Source organism: Bacillus rossius, chromosome 3 (genome assembly GCF_032445375.1).
Source record: "Bacillus rossius redtenbacheri isolate Brsri chromosome 3, Brsri_v3, whole genome shotgun sequence".
Classification (NCBI taxonomy): domain Eukaryota; kingdom Metazoa; phylum Arthropoda; class Insecta; order Phasmatodea; family Bacillidae; genus Bacillus; species Bacillus rossius.
In genome coordinates, this window is record NC_086332.1 from 74,080,454 (window position 1) to 74,097,873 (window position 17,420).

At 39.3% G+C, this 17,420-nt stretch overlaps 1 protein-coding gene across 1 annotated transcript in view; it reads right to left on the reverse strand.

Moving 5' to 3' along the window:
• LOC134530896 (serine protease snake-like) overlaps positions 1–17,420 on the reverse strand; it is a 55,849-nt gene that overhangs the window by 19,930 nt on the left and 18,499 nt on the right. The window contains exon 2 of the mRNA XM_063366185.1: positions 9,664–9,846. Coding sequence (XP_063222255.1) covers positions 9,664–9,846 — 183 coding nt within the window. The remainder of the gene's footprint in view (positions 1–9,663; positions 9,847–17,420) is intronic.

Genomic DNA, 17,420 nt, shown 5'->3' on the forward strand with positions numbered 1-17,420 from the left:
GGCTTTAGCTAATATAATCAGCTTGTGCAGTATTATTAAAAGTATGCGATCGATATTGCACTACATGCGCAGTCTGATTTTCGTTGGTGCGGCCATTCTACGTTTTTATGAAATCATTGGCAAGTTAATAAAGAAGTAAGACTTTGTTTGAAGTAGATGATAAATACTTCTGTGGTAACATAGTTATGTTACGTGAAGAGTTTTTGCTACATTTCCCTTAAAAATAAGATAATTTTTTTTTGATCATCGTTCACGCCTTTGTGAATTCGTACCTATGGCCCGGCGTGGCATTAGACTCTGGAGTTGGTGAGGAAGGTCAGGAAGCCAGCGCACGCCTAGGATATTAACTTTGTTTTTTGGCAAGTCTTTAGCAACGAACATCTGAAGAAAGACTAAACCGTTGATTGAGAGTTTAAGAACTTTATTTAAATAAATTTTTTGTACTTCAGTATTATTATTGTAGAATTTTTTTGTATTTATTTGTATTGGTTGTCTTTTTTGATTTTTGGTATTAGGGCAGTCAGTAAATTTTGATATTTTATAGTGGCCACGCCTCACGCCCTTATATATATTTTTATACTTGTTGTTATCAGTATTTATATTTTTACGATTTTTTAAAGGTTATTGTTAGTATCGCAAATGGGGATAAGATGCTGCCATTATTAACGTCAACTTTTGTAACTAAGCTTGTATGGTTATGTATAGTAAATACTATTTTTGCAAATTTCTATTATTTAATAACATACGTCCAAAGTCTTGCCTCGTGTTTGTTTAATGGTTACTCTGCTAATATATCCTTTGAAGTTTTTGGCCTGACCCCTGGGCATTGGTGTGGGGAATTTATATTGTTTAGCTTTTTATGCCTGGTTTTAATATTTATTTTTTCCCTTCGCGCCCAGAGTGAGTCGGGGACGCAACCCCTCTTCCAATTAAGGAGGAAGAAGGGTTCCAACCTGCGCCACTCTGCTTGGCAGAGACTTTGGACTTTTACGATTTTGCTGACTTTTTTGATTTTTTTTAATAATGACAGTTTCTTGGATTCATAAACTTCCCAAAGAACAGGTTTACGCTAATTTGCAAGAAGCGGGAGCAGGATCTGCACCAGGAATTTTAGTGGTCATTTAGATTACCAGTGTTGGTTTTGATTTTTTTCCTGTGAGGTTACAGTTTTTATTGTTCTTTGCTTTAGTTTGCAACCTCCGGGTTGTCAGACTTTGTTTTTTTTTTTTATCTTTAGTTTTTGATAATTTTGAAAGAGAAGGTTTTGTCTAATACGTTTCGGATTTGACTTTGGAGCTTGTTTGTTTGTTTTGGCATTCTTAGATCCCGTTTGTTGGGTTTGTGATGTTTAGCTTGTCTTTTCCGTTACTTGTTGGAAAATCCTTCTCTTGTTTTTTTTTAGCGTTGAAATTTTGGCTGGGGCTTTGGAGGCAAGTATTCCTTGTTGCTGGTTTGTTTGTTTGAGTTTGGGCTGGTTTGTTGGATTAGAAGTTTTTGTGAATACTTTTTCTCCAAGTCCAGGTTTTTTTTTGACGTTTTAGTTTTTTAAGATTTTCTTTGCTGTTTAAATTTTTTTTTGTTCAAGGCGGAGGTTGTGGCCGGCAGGGCCACATTTTTACTTGTAATTTATTTTTGTTGCTGGTCTCTAGCTTTATATGGTTTTTTATTTCACGTATTTTTACGCCTTTTTTAATTAATGTTAATTTATCTGTAAATTTTTTTAATTATATTTGTTTCTGTTAATTAGTTATACGCCGTTTGGTAGCTATCGATTATGAGTTTAAGAACATCGATTGTGTTTCACGTAAATACCACTTGGCGAGCGCCCGGCGGTTGGCTGATGACGTCAGACATTCGGCTTGCCGGGAGTGGAAAATCAGCTGGGGCCGCAGAAAGTGGGTGGCCAGCGACCGTGGAGGACAGAGCTATGTGACGGTGCGGACTGGTGTGCCGGACGGCAACGGCCGACGAAGAGTATTGGGATGGAGGATCCACGCTGGGTGGCAGGGCAATGGATTGCCCTGTGATACAGAAGTAATCAAGGTAAAGAGAGGCCGCGATTTTGATTTTTACCCTCGTGGTGCTGCACTGGTTTTTGGCAAACCTAGTGAACTGTGTATTTTCCCATACTAAATTTTATTTGGACGGAACTTTTATTAGCCTGTTTGGTGAAGAGGCCCATTTGTTTCACACGTTGTTCCAGTGTGGGTTTTTTTTTTTTTAAAAGGTCGCCCGTTTGCCTGTTTGGTAGAAACGAACATTTTGCAATTTGTTTTTGAGACTTTGTCTTCGGAATTTGCATACTTAAAGTTGGCTTTAGCTAATATAATCAGCTTGTGCAGTATTATTAAAAGTATGCGATCGATATTGCACTACATGCGCAGTCTGATTTTCGTTGGTGCGGCCATTCTACGTTTTTATGAAATCATTGGCAAGTTAATAAAGAAGTAAGACTTTGTTTGAAGTAGATGATAAATACTTCTGTGGTAACATAGTTATGTTACGTGAAGAGTTTTTGCTACATTTCCCTTAAAAATAAGATAATTTTTTTTTGATCATCGTTCACGCCTTTGTGAATTCGTACCTATGGCCCGGCATGGCATTAGACTCTGGAGTTGGTGAGGAAGGTCAGGAAGCCAGCGCACGCCTAGGATATTAACTTTGTTTTTTGGCAAGTCTTTAGCAACGAACATCTGAAGAAAGACTAAACCGTTGATTGAGAGTTTAAGAACTTTATTTAAATAAATTTTTTGTACTTCAGTATTATTATTGTAGAATTTTTTTGTATTTATTTGTATTGGTTGTCTTTTTTGATTTTTGGTATTAGGGCAGTCAGTAAATTTTGATATTTTATAGTGGCCACGCCTCACGCCCTTATATATATTTTTATACTTGTTGTTATCAGTATTTATATTTTTACGATTTTTTAAAGGTTATTGTTAGTATCGCAAATGGGGATAAGATGCTGCCATTATTAACGTCAACTTTTGTAACTAAGCTTGTATGGTTATGTATAGTAAATACTATTTTTGCAAATTTCTATTTTTTAATAACATACGTCCAAAGTCTTGCCTCGTGTTTGTTTAATGGTTACTCTGCTACTATATCCTTTGAAGTTTTTGGCCTGACCCCTGGGCAGTGGTGTGGGGAATTTATATTGTTTAGCTTTTTATGCCTGGTTTTAATATTTATTTTTTCCCTTCGCGCCCAGAGTGAGTCGGGGACGCAACCCCTCTTCCAATTAAGGAGGAAGAAGGGTTACAAAATTACACTAGTAATCAGATTTTTAAAATGCAAGAATAATTAACATTTATTGCCGAAATTGTTGCTGTAATAAGCAATGAAAATCACATTAACTTTTCACTTCACTTTATAACCAGTCGACGAAACAGTTCACGTGTAGATGTAAGTTGTGTGCTGCCGCTGTCTTTCTTCTCCTCGGACACATAGGCCAATCGAGTGGAAGAGATATAGATGCGACGCAAGCGTACAATAAGCGTAACGGGACACAGCGTAACGGAACAATGTGCGTAACGGGACACTTTTTCGTGCGTGCAGCCGGCGTTCATCGATTTATTAGACGTTGTCACGTCAAAAAAGTTACTGAGAGGAAGTATTTTCCCTCAAAAAATGTACTGTCCAGTGACTGCATGTACTTGCCGGTGACTGTTGCAAGTCAAATCTTGGCCGATATCTATTCACGAACATAGTTCGGAGGTTGGCTGTTTTGAAGAAGGTTTCATCAGCGCGAACGCACCTTGCCGTCCGAGCCCAAGTCCTGGCGGCTGGCACTGAGAGATATTGGCTGGCGTGCTCTGGGGCAACACGGGGTTGTCGCTGCTGACATTCACGGCGGCGAGTCTGTGGACTCACGTGTCCTACAAAATTTCCTGAAGTTTTCCTCATTTCCTCGCTCTCTCGCTCTCTCGCTCTCTCTCTCTCTCTCTCTCTCTCTCTCTCTCTCTCTCTCTCTCTCTCTCTCGCCACACTCAAGAAGACGAGTTTGGTGGTAGCGGGAGACTTCATGCCAGCGACGCTGAGAACAAGGTCGAACATGCGCGCTTTCGCCGAGAGCTTCTTCGTGTCTGTGGCTGGCGAGCGTAGACCCATCGCTCTTACGTTATACTTTTTAAATAAACATCTATGGCATCGGGGGTTTTGAGCACTCAGTTTCATTGCAACAGAGCACATAATGTGTAGTTACATATTTCTTTGTGAATGCGTATAAATTTTTTTTCTTGTTATGCTTCGAAAAAGTTAAAGTAAAAATTACTTCTAACGATATTTTTAAAGAAATGAAACACCAATTTTTATATTAAACCCCATGCAGTGGTGTCTTGTACCTATTCCAGTACCGACTCCCTTAAGGATATTTATGGGAGATTGCCATGATGTTCACATTAACGTCTGTTGGAGGTAAACTCGCGAGAGTTGTATCTAACGTCTTAAAGGACTTCACGCACCTTCTGATCACCGTGTCGGAGGTAGAAATCACTCACCTTCCCACAGCATACCATAGAGTTGGAACTATGGGTGCCGTCTAGGCATTTATGCAGAACCTACCTCGTACAATTATAATTTTTAGGCATTTATGTATAATTCTCTCAAAACTAAGTTTTTTCTAAACTAAATTTTTGTTCAGGGTTTTTGGGAAATTAAATTTATTGCTTACTTTTTAGTAACATACTAAAAATATACAGTTTCGCGACAAAGTTCAAATATCTATCATACCGTATGTGCTTGAGTTGGAATATAAGTGAGTCATTGCAGTTTTAAAAGCCATTAAATAAACCTATACTGACTTCACAACCTCTAATCGAAGTCAGATTATGAATTAAATTCAAATTATGGCTGTACTCACGAAATAAGGCTCGGTTGTAGACGTCAAGTTGATTACTTCATTTCATTGTCAATATTACTGTAATAAGTTCAGGACTTCTCTTGTAAATTTACCTAATAGCATTTTGTGTTTCGTCACAAGTTTTATGACGAGATAATTACTAAACGTTGTTTACTAACTGTAAAATGTACCGTTATTAGATAGCACTTTTTCAATACCTGGTGACAAATATTGTGCCAGCTATCATGATCAATCTACAGTAATATATATTAATATATAGTTATTACAAGAAAATTGAACGAACATGGTGGCATTTTAAAATCCTTAAGAGGAATATACAGACGCAATATTGGTTTCTAATGTATATATTAAGCCATAGCAATTTTCTTTCGTTTGATTATCAAAATTTGTTTCGTTAAAGCCTACTGTATTCTTCTTAATAATACTCTAACACTGACTAACAGACAACACGCAGCTTAAACGGTGAGTCTAGAAGCATGCAATTGTGCATAAAAGTTCCTTGTATGAGGGCTGACTTTTAACTTCCAGTGGGCAATAAATTGACAAATTTACATAACATAATTTTATCACCAAAAGTACAGAAGGGTCTTACTTATTTTTATATATTTTCACCAAAACGATCGAGGCATTTGTCAAATCGTAACACAAGCTTCTCGATACCTTCTTCGAATAAGTTATCTGCCAATGAAGAGAAAAACAAGGCCCCCTGTTTCTCGCGACGCCGCTGTAAGGCGGATATACTAATCACGCGATGCGCAAGTCTTGACGCGGGAGTCAGTGCGCCACGCGATTAGCCCACCCGCCTTACAGCGGCGTCGTGAGGGAGAGGGAGACCCGGGCGCTGGCCTGTATCTCTCCTCATTGGCGGCTAACTTCTTAGAAGAAGGCATCGAGAATCTTGTGTTACGGTATGATAAATGACTCGATCTTTTTTTTCTTTTTTTTTTAGCACATCGAATGTTTTTTATAGCACATCGTATATGAGCATAAAGAAAGGATTTTTGAAAATTCATCATCCAAGCAGGTTTAAATATGGGATGCAATTTAGAATAGAAATTCGTCATTTTTTTATTTAGAAACATGGAAATTTGTGTTAAGGCTTCTGATAATAAATAAAAGTCAGTTGTATCATCGTTTTTGGTAATGCATCAGTGATGAGAATCAAATACTTTCTTATCGGGAGCACATAGCTAGTAATTTAATGAATGTCATTAAGTTAATAGTGACTTTATGCTACAAATAGTTTCCTCTTTGAAGTCAACGGCGTTTGGCTCAAATTAATTTTCTGGGAATGACTATAGTTGTAATTTTACTGTCAATAGACACTACATATGTCCTTGCAAATCTCTGCATTAACGAAGGTAAATATCCAATATTAAGCGGGGGAAAAAATGGTTGTGGCGTGAAATAATATGGTGTATTCGGCGTTCGTGCCGGGGGGGGGGGGGGGGGAGAGAGAGAGAGAAAACTAACCAATTTCCCAAATTATAAAGAAATTCTATCTTTCCCACCAAAAAGAGGAAGGAATTTTAAAGGAAAACAGCTGTAAAGGTGGTCTCCATCCCCCCCCCCCCCAAAACTTAGAAATGAAATTCTGCGTATGCCCCTGTCTTTCTGTTCCTAGCGTCCTCCCTTGCCGCACCAGCAAAGCTGAAAGTGAGTAAACAGAGGTGGGGATGGACAGGCACGCCGGGAAGTCCGGGCTCTCTCTGCGGTGGAGGGGGGAGGGGGCCTCTTCCGGTCCCGCCGGGCCTCGACCTCCCGCCGGCCGCTGACTCAGCGCCGCGCGCCGGCCACTGGGCGGTTAGAAAGTCGCTCCCCGACCACTGAAGGTTGGCACAGGGGTTCCCAAAGTGCTCAGCATCGCGCAAAGACCACCGCGGCTTTTTTTACGTTGTTTTTTTTTTTTAATTGATTTGAAGACCTCGGTTTGTAAATAGTTATAACCCTCAAAATAATAAATTTCCAGTTTTAAGTTTCTACCGTGTTCTTACAAGGAAAAAAAAACTATATTGAAAAAATACAAAAAGAGCAACCTTTTTGAAAAAAATTTCTTCTCGCTGATTTCTTAAAAATCCACTTCAGTGTGACCACAATAAATAACTAATAAGCATGTTGGTTATTACTATTCACATTGCACTGATGATAAATTCTTTACCGTCGTGTTACATCTGCCTACTGTTTCTAGATACGATAGACTTGGATAGGCGTCTCGCTGTGCTCCAGGATGAGGTTCTCCTCTGAGTTGAACACAGGTCAGCTGAACGGGTTAGTTAGGTTGGGTGGCAATGATGCTGGTATGGGTTGCCTCAGACTCTCGTTGTAGCTCCTCCTCAAAGACCCCCGGGTCGCGATGAGATGGAGTATTCTATTCGCCATGTCTTAGGAAGCCACGCCTAAATCAGTTCTACCTCTACAGGGGTGCTGTTGCTGGTCCCACAAGGGACGGTTTGGCATGTGATAAATAGCAATTGGATAATGGAATGATTTGTTTCTATAATTCCAACTCTTTACACTTTCCTATCTCACCATGTTAAGTATATATTTATTTAGCCGCTTAATTAGGATATAAATAATTCCAAAGTTAAATCTAAATATAAGTGTAAATTTAAAAAAGAAATAATTCAATTTAGACATGTGGGTTGTTGCAATAAAGTTTGTTTTACCGATTTTTGGGACGAACCTCTTATTGGTTCGTATTAGAGCGCTGCCGCGGGTGTAATACATTTGGGGCCCCCTGGGTTATGAATATGTCATGTTTTAATATGGAGCTGCATCTATCTTGCACAAGGTTTTAAATTGTAAGTTTGCAATACTGAAATACTGTAAATGTTTTTACGTAATGTTTAATGTTACGTTAATGTGTAGAAACCGGGGGAAAAAAGCTGTTTTATTTCGCGATAGGCTTCAATTTAAAACACCATAACTGATTATAATCCTACCTCTGCCCTACAGTTGGGGCAGTGATATTAGCCGATGAAGAACCCTGAACCTAGAAGTATCTAGTCACGGGCAACCCAGCTAAGACATTACTCAAATGAGCAACCAATCGGGCTATATAAAAGGGGGGGGGGGGGGGAGAATTATTTTTTGCTGAAACTTGTAGAGAACTGCCGACAAGGGCGCAGATATGCAGTATTCGCAGGAAGGACCCAAAGAGTGAGGCCCAGGGGTTCTGCGCTTGGGGGTAGCCGACATAAGTCAGCTCACTTGGTGGTCTACGCCTATATGCATTCAATAGACGGAATTCTTAACATATTAAAAGCATGGTTTTGGGTTTATTATTACCGTTAACAATCCTGTTACACAGTTACAATTGATGGGATCTACTTACACACATGTCTGCAGAGTCATCCAACTTGTCAAACAAACATGGCTGTGCTAGTGACGTTTTCAGTGACCTCATAATCCTCCAATATTATTTTACCAAACATATTGGAAGATTCTGGAAGCAAATGTGCGACTTTGCGACATGAACCTTAAGCCAAATTTACCGAATATGGCGTGGTTATCACTACATTGTTTCAACCTTATACCTACGAAGATCACTGGTTACTTTTTAAGCTTATGAATGTCTTCGTAAATGTACAAGTACCGAGGTTACTCGCATTAAACATGAACTTACAAGTATCACACACGAGTTTCAAAGAAACCTTTAAAAGTTTGTTAGTCCTACAACAACGACAGAAATGGTTGCGTGGCCGCCACACTCGTTCCAAGTGAAACTTCACACTCCAATGTTCCACTTGAAAGGTGGTCGCTGATCTGAGGGATCTCCCCGGCGTGCCTGGGACAGGCATGCGGAGGAGCGGGTGGCACTGGCCATCCCCTTCTTAGTTTCAAGTCTAGGCCGGCTGGCGACCGGGTGGGAAACTACGAAAGTCGCCCCCCGAAAATCCCGTACTACCCGAAACCAATGTGGACGCAGCATCCAAGTTCCCGCCCCTTGCTTGGTAATTCCTTTTCTGCCGCGATCAACTTTTCTACCTGGACCATCCTTCTTTCTCCTGTAACCAACCTGCTTGCTCAATTCATGACTGAGCCCCTGGTTTTCCCTGCGTCTATGCAGGTTCTACCTAGGCCCAGTCTAGAGTTAAGATATGAGAGCTAGTCCTGGCTGGCTAATTCCCTCCTATCACATGATGCGTGCTACCTTTCCTGCATGAAAATGCGTATATTCTTCGGCCTGAGCCACGCTTAGGCCTCTCCCAATTACACTGAGACACCTTTCAGACGAGGCGATTAGTTGATCCCACCAGTTTAATGGGCGGATGTCGAGGAGTGTGGCGGTGTAACAAATTGATTGGGAATTGCTCCAATGCAGTCAACTCGACCGCTCTGGCGTGTTCCCGACAAGCTAGTAGACTCAACAGAAAAGACACTACTCGGCATTCGTCATTCACTCAAGTCGCCTATTTGAGTCCACCGAGGTCGTGATGAAGCAGTTTATAGTAGTTAGTCCTGCAATATGGGATATGAGGTGTGAGGGATACAGCGATAAAATCAAAAGGAGTGAAGATTGGCGAGAAGTGGTACGAAAATGCTATGCCGGTCCTTTTACTGCCCCAGAAGAGCAAGCTCAAGAAGTGTTCCTGCTCTCTCGGGTTATAACATCGTACTGAACTCCCGTTGGTAAGAGAAGTTGATTCCGCAAGTTTCCAGGTGTGATACCAGCCCAAAAAAAAAGCGTCTTCACGCGGCAGTGAACTAGTTTTAGCGTCAACCAGGCGACTTTTTTTGGATCGTGTGAGAGGTGCCTCGGTGTCCAGCTAGGTTAGTAACGAAGGGCAGCCGGCGCTCACCCTCCTGGCTGGGCGACAGGCGCGGCACGGGGTCGGCGCAGCACACCACCACCCGGCTGCCCTTGAAGCTGCAGCGCCGCGGCTCCAGCGACCTCTGCTGGAAGTCCTCGAGCGCGGAGCGGCACGACTCGAACAGCCGGCACTCGCCCTGCTGGCCGCCGCGGGTCTGGCAGCGGTCGCCCTCTGCAGCACCGCGAGGGGAAACAAACATACAGGTATTGCAACACATTGCTATGGCTATTTTTGCATGAATAAAATACCTTTATCGACATATTGCTTACGAAAATTGGCGCAGTTCATCATCTTCATCACCGCCAACAAACAACTAGACACCACACATCACCACCAGCCCCCAAGGACTCTTTTGTTTGAAGGGGCCCAGTGCCATGTAATTTATTGTAAATATCTTTTCTTTTTCTTTTTATTGTATTCAGATTTTTCCCTCCATGTAAATATTTTGTACACTCTCTTTTTCAAATAAAGAGGCATTTTTTGGCGGGGTGGACCCCCTGGAGGGGAGGGGGTCCCCCATTAAAAAAAATTATATTTTAATCGATATTTCATTTATATAGATATTTTTTCAAACCATGGAAAAACAATATAATATTCAACAACTAGAGTTTATTTGGTTTTATCATGCTTATTAATGATCGCAGTGAATGCTGGAAAACTATCCGAGAAATGGTTTACAGATAACTTTAACCATCGGAGGTACTGCGGGACAACACAAAGCATAAATGCCCGGTTAAGAATCCGAACACTATTTTGTAGTGATACAATTGTTTTCATGTAAAAGTTTACAATTTGTAATTCCACATGAATATTTATGTTCCATTTACAAAAAAAAATTACAGCGCAAGGAGACAGCGCCGGACAGGGCCCCGTTATTACTACACTATCAGACATCAACCTTGAGTCTACCAGCAACTCATCTTACAAATAATTACCCAAGGATATTCGTAAATGTGCATGTGCTGAGATCCATTTCTTCAAAAATTAACTCAAAAAGCATCATATTAGAGTATTAACGAAACATTATTTACTCTAAAACAATAACAAAACAAAAAAACATAGTTGCGTGGCCGTCACGCGTGTTAAAAGCGAAATTTCACGCCTCCTACACGGTGGAGGTTCACAACTGTAACGAAAATGACGATAACAAACATGCAAAGTCTCTCCGTTGACTGACTCTCTACTTTGTTCGTCAACCTTCCTCCCCCTTTCCGTCATCGAGCGCCCCTCTTCTCCGCGTTGCACTGTTCGTTACGCTCCGGTGAGTCTATAGTAACGGTTGTAAAGAAGCTTCATCCAAGATCACTGTCCAAACTTCCACGAGCACGTTTATCCTGTTCACGACAAAGATCTCAAGTAAGAATATGGTGTGATATATGCAAAGATCCAGTTCAATGTATCTGCGAAGAATACTTCTTTAGTTTAAGGTTTATTCTCAATAGAAAATTCTGTACATTTACTGGCATCTCTAACAGCGTAGCCACCATTTCACTGAAGATACTCGCAACCACGCGAGGCCGTTACAAACTGTTCTCGATTGTGTACATCACTATGTCATAGGTGTGTTTGTCAATTGTGTGAATATTTCATTTAATTATTGAATGCTCGGACTTTCACGCCACACTGGGTTTTTTCTTTTCGTTTTCTCGTAATTGCGTTTATTTTAGGGCTATTTATGTTGTATATATGTATTATTAACAGATATTTACTAAGTGTAATATTACATTGTGAATATCTGTCGAAAATATATGTGACATAATAACAACTACAAGGAAGGTAACGCACTTACTTAAGAGAAACAGCTCTAAAATAATATAAATAAATAAAAGCTTTAAAAATAATAAGATGAAACCGACCATTAAGTGACCATATTTGGTATAGGTACCGTAAGTCTACAAGATATCAGTAAAAAAAACTTTTGTGTCAGTACAGTGCTGCAGAAACAAAAGTACGTAAGTCAAAAATTATTTTTCTTTTTGCTTCTATCGTTGCTATAGGTGAAATTTCGTGATTTACACCTGGTAGCAAATTCTCTCATTTCACCAGCCGATCCAATAGCCGAAGGTCAGAAGGTTTCGTGGTTTTGCGATTGTTGTAACTACATAAAGTCTTGTGCATCTTTTAGACTTACGAACTTTTGCTATTTGAGTGACTATGTGGTACCGCGAACTTAGCCCTTTTTTTCTTTATTTTAATTATACGATTGTTGTTTTAAAACAATATCCAGGTTTACACTGAAAGTCACAGAAAAAACTCAATAGTTGATAACAAATATAAATAAATACAGCGTACAAAACAAAACCAGCTGATATCAAATGCCAAATGCCTAGACATCCCAGTGCATTCCGTGGAAGACATTTTGTCAAAAAAAAAAGTGATAAATTAATAAATTACAGCACAGACGAACACAGTGTGCTGACAGCGACAGGAAAGTTGCGACAAAAACAGTTAATACAAACAACAACGTTAAACGACACGACAAACAGACGAACGCAACGATGATACCAAACAGATAATCTGGACAACACAACGACTACAGCACAGACGAACACAGCAAGCTTCCTGCGACTTCTCGGGAACTGACCCCTGCTCCCGTCATCAGAGACGCCTCCAGTGTTCGCAGGGAGTGCGTGCAGCAGGGAGGGTCCGTGAGCCGTGCGTCGCACGCAGATACGTTAACTAGACTGGTGTCCGCCCGGGGCGAGAACTCATCTTGGCAGCCCTTTTGATTTTCAAACCGACCAAACAGAAAACATTTCCTGACAAACACCTCATCTGCCACCACATAATGTTTCCACCATTACAAATATTTTTTTTTTATTCTACTTGGATGGTAAATAAATATATTTGTTTTAGGTCATTTCATTTTTAACACATCGCAATTTGGATAGTACGTAATTTTTCAAAAAACGTGACGACATACATATATGCATTTTCAACGCAAATAATTCAGATCATCTGCCCTCTAACATTACGAATTGGCTACCCCAAAACTGTATACCACATTATTTAATGCTTGCAGTACATACATAAAAATTTGTCTTTAGGTTCATAAAAACATTTAATTAGGACGATAGTAAAAAATATAACTGTTATAAACTGACATATATTCGAGTTAAATTAATGTAGCATACTTCCCCCTTAACGGATTGGGGGGGAAACAGGAGTGCGCCGAGAAAACCCCTCCAGTCCACGTAAATGTTTCCCAGCCGGATTGCTTTGGTGGGAGGCGAATGGCAGTTATCCGACCGTTCCTGCGACCTCTTCCACATCGCCTAGTATGAAGATAACGCAACGTTATACTGCCCCGTGTGCCCAAAGAAATAAAATAAAAGTTGTGAGCGAGTCTCTCAGTATTCGCCAGTGATGTGTAAACATCTAACAACCTCGGTAACGAGCAAATTCATGTGTTCTCATGCTGAAAATAAACTTATAATACGAAACTTGGTAACGTAGAATTCTTTTAAATAATGCCTATAATACCTATAATTTATTAGCCAGGAGAATCGTGTTTGGAACAAACATTTTATTGGTTCTCAAAATCATTAGGAACACGTCGCTCTCTTTTATTTATTTTTCAAATTGAAAGTTGCAGAAATAGATACATTAAAACATATTTAACCTGGAACATTTTAAAACGCATATTATAATACCAAGTATATATACGTAATATTTGTTATTGCTTAAACGACTTACATCAGTCTGTAAATAATTCCTAAAAACAAACGGTAACCTTATTGAGCTGAAACAATATATTGTTAAAGGATAGTTGTACTATTATAAAGATTAGTTTGCACACCAATACGCTATGTTCTCCCCCCGATGTCCACGAAAGTTAATACATACGGAAGAATCGCGTGGGTCCACCATAGTTTCGAGATTTCTGAGACTTCCGCAGATATCACCACCGTGTTTACACGTTTCCGTTCCAATCGACTTCCGTTCCATTCACTCGATTACTCTTGGCAAATGCCGTATGCCGAGAGCTGAGATGTGCACACATCAGAAACTCTCAACGGTGGCTCTGCGCTGCGCTGTGTCGCGACTGGTGGCTAGGGATGAAACAGTGTCGGAGCGCCATCTTTGATTGAACCCCCAGCAGAGCGGGTGACGAGAACTGCGGTGCTTGGACCGGCGGACACTCTGTGCAAGGTTACCGCGGTGGGACCTGCGGTGTCCTTGGGAATACTCGGCCCCTGGAGCGCCCGCACACAAGTTACGACACGAACACGTCCTTGCCCTTCGGCATCGCTACGGCTCTCAAAATCAGCTCACGTAAAACAGATGGCATGTGCATTTGTTTGCAAAAACCGACACTCGCTTTCGTTGTTATGACTAAATGTACGGTTTGGATATAACGCAGATCATACTTTAATCTGCAAATTATCAAACACTTGGCCGTACAAACTATAAAATTAGTGCAAACGAATTCCGCCATGACACACCTGTTTGATATATTTATTATATTTCCAAGTAGTTCGACGTTAGGACAATGGTATTTTTTTTACTACGTAGCTTCCTACGTGATCAACAGCATCATCAGTCTCTGAAAGCGTCACATCGTGCATTGGTTAGCGCCGAAGGTTTTCGCTCCAACCCTATGGCGTAGCTCAATAGTTCTACGAGCATTGAGCTGATATTCAGTAGATGGGAGTCCTTTTCTATGCACATCCGTGCAACGGAAAATTATTATCTTTACCTTTTACAATTGCTTCGATTATATTTGAACGTTTTTTTTAATGTTAAAAATGTCACCTTAGAAAAGAATTAAAGTGTTCATTGCCTCGTGTTTTAGTAAATATTTGTTATGTTGCAGCACATCGGGAACGTTATATTCTGAGTGAAAGTCTTATAAAACCTTTTTTAATGGTGCCAGGAAACCGATTAACTTAATTTTAGGTGCATTCTGGTATGGAGAGCTTAAGTTGCTTGTTGTTACATTAACGATGTTATTTGGACCAATATTGGTGGCGCGATGGGAAACATTAGACGCGCGTTCGGGAAATATCTTGTGGGAATACCGGTCCAGTCGTTTTGGTTTCGTGTTTTCCGTCGTTTCTGAAACCACTCCAGCCCAAAGCTGAGATGATGCCTTATCGTAGATAAGCCCTGGTCGATATCCTTTCCAATTTACTTCATTTATGATGGCGTAATTTGTTCGCGTCTGATTTATTTCTTGTCGGTGAGATTTCAAGAGTCCCGCCTAGTCAGGGGCGTATTTGTGTTAGCGAGGTGGGATATAAGAGCGACGCTCGCGGGTGCTTCTAGCGCGGTGTCACCTCTAAGCGCAAGGCTGTAAACTGGCGCGTAATTTTCTCGTCATACATAGGGTAGCTATGAGATATGAGTGGTAAACACAACATTTTATGGCGGAGAAATAAAGAGAAAGATGTAATGCAAGTCCCTCTCAAGAATCTGTACCCGATATTCCATGCCCAAAAATTATTCTTAAAACACGTTTTCCCTCTTTTAAAATACAATTTAAATACTAAATACTGGAACAGAACTACCCATCTGCCCTTACCGTATTCTTACATGCGTTTTCTTTGTAAACATACCCCACTCGGATATCTTGAGCGGTTTTCAAACCGCGTAGTTTCATCTGAGGCTCTGCACACCTATGTGTGCACAAGTAGGCGGCGAGGCCCTTAAAACAAATATTTCAAGTAATTCAGACACGTAACAGACTCCTACAACTGATCATTTGAACGTGAAAAGAGCCGTCTTTCACATCCCGTAGTGCTGACAGATATAGTCGCCGCACGGTAAGTTCGTACTTTTGGGAAGAACTGTTGAAAAATGGAACTAAGAATATTTGGTTTACTATTGTGCAATTTGTTTGACAAATAAATAAACAAAATAGGACGACATAATTTATCAAGCTATTACGTTTCCGTACGTGTGTATGAATACTGAAATAATTTGTATTTGTTAATTTTATATGTAAGTTTTTAAACACGCGTGGCAACGATATTTATCGTTACGTTGGCTACACACTTGAAGAAATAGTTCCTTAGTATGTAATTTTGAACAGCTGAAATAACGATAAATATTGCTTAAAATGTTTCACATATGTTTATTTCCAGATCCTGGAGTAATATTGTTTAATATATACGAAAGTTAAGTTATTTTGTTTACAGATGACGTTGCAAGCTGTTGCGGATGAATCACCTACGTAACTGTGTGTCGGCCCGAGCCATGTTGAACGCTTGTTTGCTCAAAAGACTTCTGATTTTCCGAAAACATCCAGTGTATTTGTGTACTAATTAATTTTCTAATTTTAAAGGGTTGTCTTAATCGTCACGACCGTGAAAAAGTGAGTGACTAATTAACACGTTATGAAAGTATGTGCGTGAAAACGTTCCGTTAGGTTGGGGCGTGTTTATAAAATAGTGTAAAAGTACCTTCCTCGCAGCTTTCTTGTTTTGAATGTCGGGCAAATTACAAACAGACACGTTCTTATATTTTCGGTTATATATTAGGTAATGGATTTATTTGCTGTGCACCCGTGGAAAAGGTTGCAGGGCTGTTCAAGACAGCACATTAAATAATACATAGGTCCCTAGAGGTCAGTATAGGCCTACAATTAAATACTGTAAACATAATTGTGTAAACAATGCGTAGCGTTTTCTTTCATTTGTAAGCATTTTCAACCCACAACATCAAGGAGGAGGAGGAGGTTCACGAACTAAAAAATAGCAATTAATGTATATTATTAATTTAATTCAAGTAAAAAATGTATAATTGTGTTTACATTTTAGTGCAGTCTTTCTGAAAATTATTATAATCTTTTGTTTTGCGAAAAATACCCGTATGTTTGGTAAACATTAGAGATTATAAAATCGGTATGATAATTTTTATTTAAATTATTGCTTCTAAGCTGCATTTAATGATCCATTTGAGTTTGCGTAGGTAGGAATTTTTACAATGTAGTTGGTAGCTAATTCTTTTTGGCTAGTACACACACTATTAGTAGATTTTTGATAAAAATACTGATAACTTCATGAGTTTTATTACAGTATCAATTCTAGTGTACGATATAATATGTAGGCTTTTTTGCATTATTTTAAAATCTAAGATTAATTTTTTTATAATGTCCTTGGAATTTATTTTTTGCATGGGTTAATACATACTTTGTCACAGTTACTTTGCATACATGTAAGTCACCAGTGTAACTTCTATATGGAATGTTTTTGTATTGTTTGTTTGTTATTATTAAACCTTCATTTTTTCAGCACGTAGGCTCACTTAAAAGTAGTTTTCAGTACAATGAACAAAATAAATCATATGTTTGAGGATAAATATACACATACATTTAAATTATAAGCCAATTGCACATATATTTCATGAACCTGAGTAATAAAATGTTTTGAATTAGATATACATACATTAGGCCTATAGATCATTGCATAATGAATATAATACATTAAGAAAATTATCCTCACAATAGTAACCCTTGCAGTGTAAACAGTTTTGATAGTAACTGTTGTTCTGTCATGATAGCATATTCATAAGTGTTTTGCTCTTGTCAACAAATACTATTCATTCCTACTGCATTTTATACATCCCAATTTGAGTACTTTTATTTTTATTTTATATTCAATTTGTAGATCCTACACAGAGTAACAACTCAAGGATATAAGACTTATGGATGATGAACAAGTAAAAAAATTTACATATACACAGCAGTTCCTATCATAAACTATCATGATAAATGGTAACGTGAAAACGAAAAAGTGTATGTT